A 3708-nucleotide genomic window follows, 5' to 3' on the forward strand; every position below is an offset into this window, starting at 1 on the left:
CTAAAGCTAAATTCTTAGCTCCGTCCCTGTAGACTACCGATCCTAGAATGACAACCGAACTCCCAATCTTCAATTTAGAATTTTGAACTTAACCATAAATGCTCCTAATTATTTTGTAAGTATCTTGTGCATTTAGTGCAAGACAATGATTATAGATTGGAGAAGAGAGAGAAAGCTTCAATTTTTTCTTCTTTAGTTTAACAGAAAATTGAAAATGACGTCAGAAAATATGAAAGAACAATCTAGATTCGCATATAGTAACTAATTATTCCTCATAAAGACAACATAAATCGTTATTTTACGTTATAAGTAGTATCTGCAACTGCGTATGATGTTTCAATGTAATTTCCCTCCACGCGGTCCTTCCCTTCCCTATAAATACCCGCCGCACATTCCTAAACTCGCAAACTCTCTGATCCTCGCATATTCATTTCATTTCTATCAGCATCTTCTACTACATTTGGCAACATTTTAATTAGCTTTCTTCCTTCCCTGAGAAATTCAAACAAAATTAAAAGACTCTACTTTGGAGATATGTCAACCGAGAGCTCTGACCATGATGGAGATCTGGAGTCCCAGCAAACGGTTTTGCTAATAGCAGCCAGTGGTAACAGTACTCCAAGAACCCGTTGGAGCAGGATTTATCTGATTCTTAGAGAGCAAAATCGCAAGTTGAGAGAAGATGGAGCTGCTCAGAAGGATTCTCTCGGTCTTGAGAGATCAACTTCATCATCTACTTCTTGTTACAGTATCATCAGCACCGATATGACAGGAGAAGCAGTAAGTTTTCTGTCTTAGCTTGTCTCTCCTGGATTTCTATGGTGCCTCATTATATGCAATTTTGGTTACTTCTATCACCATGTATCTTCTAACTGATATTTTAATTACAGGATCTACAAAGCAACGGAAGTGATCAGGAAATCTTGTCCGCATCAAATGAAGTTTCAATAAATATTGTAACTACTACAATATTGGATGGTGCAAGTAACGCAAAACTCCAACAAGAAAACATAGCGAGAATGGTAAAGGAGAAGGACCGAGATTCCTTACACAATTTTGGAGGCATCCAAGTAATCGCAAAGGCTCTGAATACTGATTTAGAGAAGGGAATCCATGGTGATGAGCAGGATCTACGCTCTCGACGCCTAACCAGCACGCTCTCCACAACACAGGCTCCTAAGCAAGGCTTCCTTCAAATTCTCGTAACATCTTGCAATAGTTACATTATTGTCCTTCTCTCCGTGTCCGCCGTGCTGTCAATTGGCTTTGGGATGAAGGAGGAAGGCCGGAGGAGTGGCTGGGAGGATGGAGTAGTCATAATTGTTGCCATAATAATACTTGAACTTGCACCTTCCCTGCGTGACTTCTGGCTCCAGCATTCACAGAAGACGTCTCCAATGTCAAGGCAAAAGCCATTGGAATCAGTTGATGTCTTCAGAGGGGGATGCCCGCAGAAAGTTTCCCTAGGAGATGTTTTGGTGGGTGACATAGTATGCCTGGAGAGGGAAACTCAGATCCCTGCTGATGGTTTGTTCATATCTGGGGAGCTTCTAGAACTAAATTATGATGGTGTAGAGTCCACCATCGATGAAATGAACCCGTTTCTTTTCTTTGGCGCAAAGGTGGTTGGTGGAACTGGTCGCATGCTGGTTACATCTGTGGGGATGGATACGACATGGTGGCAGTTGATGAACCAGGTTACTCAAGCCCTCGACAGGGCCCCATTACCTGCTAAAATTGACAGGGTGAGCACTGGCTCACAGATTGTTGGGCTCTCAATCTTGATCCTCATCCTTGTGGTGTCGTTCCTCCATTTCGAGCTTAGCAAGGAAGATGCTGGCTCTAACCAACCAGATTTCAGGGGAAAACCAACTGCAAGCAGAGAGATAATAGATGCAATAAAGAGAATTGTCATCAAACCAAATGGGAAGACCAGTACCTTAACAACTTCACTTACTATGTTGCTGGTTGGCGTAACGGAAGGAATCCCTTTGGTAATTGCGCTTGCCATCACTTATTGGAACAGGAAGATGCTGTCTGACAAGGCCTCTGCTCAACAACCTTGGGCTTGTCTCACCATGAGTTCAGTCACAACTATTTGCATTCACTCGCTGGCATTTGAAATGTTGTGCACAGGGGAGACAAGAAAAGCAATACAAGGTTGGGCAAATGCTGGAGTTCGTGTCATTTTTGTTTCAGATGCTAATGTCTCCGTGTTGGAAGGCATAGCTCTCGAGTGTGGGCTGCTTCCCAGCCCAAACAGATTGGTGCTTGAAGTTGAAAACTTCCAAAAATACAGCGACAAGGAGAGGATGAATGAAGTAGATAAAATCATGGCGATGGGAAGTTCCTCCCCTCCAGACAGGCTCCTTCTAGTGCAGTGTTTGAAGAAAAAAGGCCACAAAGTAGCAGTCGTTGGAGGCAAAATAAATGACATTCCAGCCCTAAAAGAAGCTGATGTGGGGATTGTGATAGATAGTAGTTGCAGCTGTGAAATGGCCAGAGAATGTTCTGACATCATCATCAGGGATGGCGACGATTTCAGTTTCTTGGTCACCATTATATGGTGCGGAAGATGTACTTACGACAACATTCAGAAGTATATCCAGCTTGAGCTTACCATGAACATTGCAGGGCTGTTGATAACCTCCATCACAACAATGTCATTCGGATATTCTCCAATTTCGGCAATCCAATTGCTTTGGGCTAATTTCATCGTGACCCTTTTGGGTGGCCTTGCATTACTGAGTGAGCCGCTGATGGAGGAGAACAAGCTGCCACTCATGAGGCAAAGTGGACCACTGATCACCAAGGCTATGTGGAGAAACCTAGTCAGTCAAGCTCTATATCAGGTTGCCATCTTATTGACCTTCCAATTCAAAGGGCAAGCAATCTTGGGCATCAGCCAGAAGGTTAGTCAAACCATTATCTTCAATAGTTTCGTTCTTTGCCAAGTGTTTAACCAAGTCAATTCAAGGGAGCTGGAGAAGAAGAATGTCTTTAGAGGCATTCATCGTAACCCATTTTTTTGGGTGGCCGTGGTTGGTATTCTGGTGCTGCAGGTGTGTTTTATTGAGATTGCACATATCCTTGTCGACGATCCAAAATTGAATTGGTTGCAATGGTCCGTCTGTCTTGTAATTGGGATGTTATCATGTGCTAACGATTGGGGTACAAAGTGGGCTGCAGGTTGCATCAGGGGTTGGTTTACTGGGCCATTTTGCCCAAATATGGGGGGAACCACTAGCATGACACCCTCCGCTCCCTCAGACTCTGCAACTCTTGAGCTGCCACTAATGAAAACTACTTGACACCACTCTCATCATTCTAGGTTTATACTAATTTATACTTTTACTAAAAGGGCATTTACTAAGTGAATTCAAGTCCATTATCTTAGGTTTTTGGGTAGAAGTTGAGTCGTAATATGTATATTAACTTGTTTGTATTCCTTCTGTTCCCTACGCACCATATATAAAGATTTGTGCACATTTAATTTGACTCCCTTTCTAAGCACCATATATAGAGATTTGTAAATCTGGCAAACAACATTCTGATAACAAGGAAAATAGAGCAAGTTCTGATACAAAGAATCACAAAATAAAATTCAATTAACAGCTTGCAGACGAAGGGTTTGAACCATACTAGAGGCAGCCATATTCATTCATATTCTTTGAATTAAAGAGAGGAAAAAAAAAAAAAAAACAGAAA

The 3708-nt window shown here is 42.2% G+C and overlaps 1 protein-coding gene across 1 annotated transcript; it reads left to right on the forward strand.

Annotated features, from left to right (window-relative positions):
* The first annotated feature begins 254 nt into the window (after positions 1-254).
* On the forward strand, positions 255-3708 carry LOC132171071 (calcium-transporting ATPase 12, plasma membrane-type-like). The gene is made up of 2 exons (XM_059582287.1): positions 255-780; positions 891-3708. Exons 1-2 carry the CDS (start codon positions 535-537, stop codon positions 3309-3311), a joined length of 2667 nt encoding a protein of 888 aa, XP_059438270.1. The 5' UTR covers positions 255-534; the 3' UTR covers positions 3312-3708.

Source organism: Corylus avellana, chromosome ca2 (genome assembly GCF_901000735.1).
Source record: "Corylus avellana chromosome ca2, CavTom2PMs-1.0".
In the NCBI taxonomy this organism is placed as follows: domain Eukaryota; kingdom Viridiplantae; phylum Streptophyta; class Magnoliopsida; order Fagales; family Betulaceae; genus Corylus; species Corylus avellana.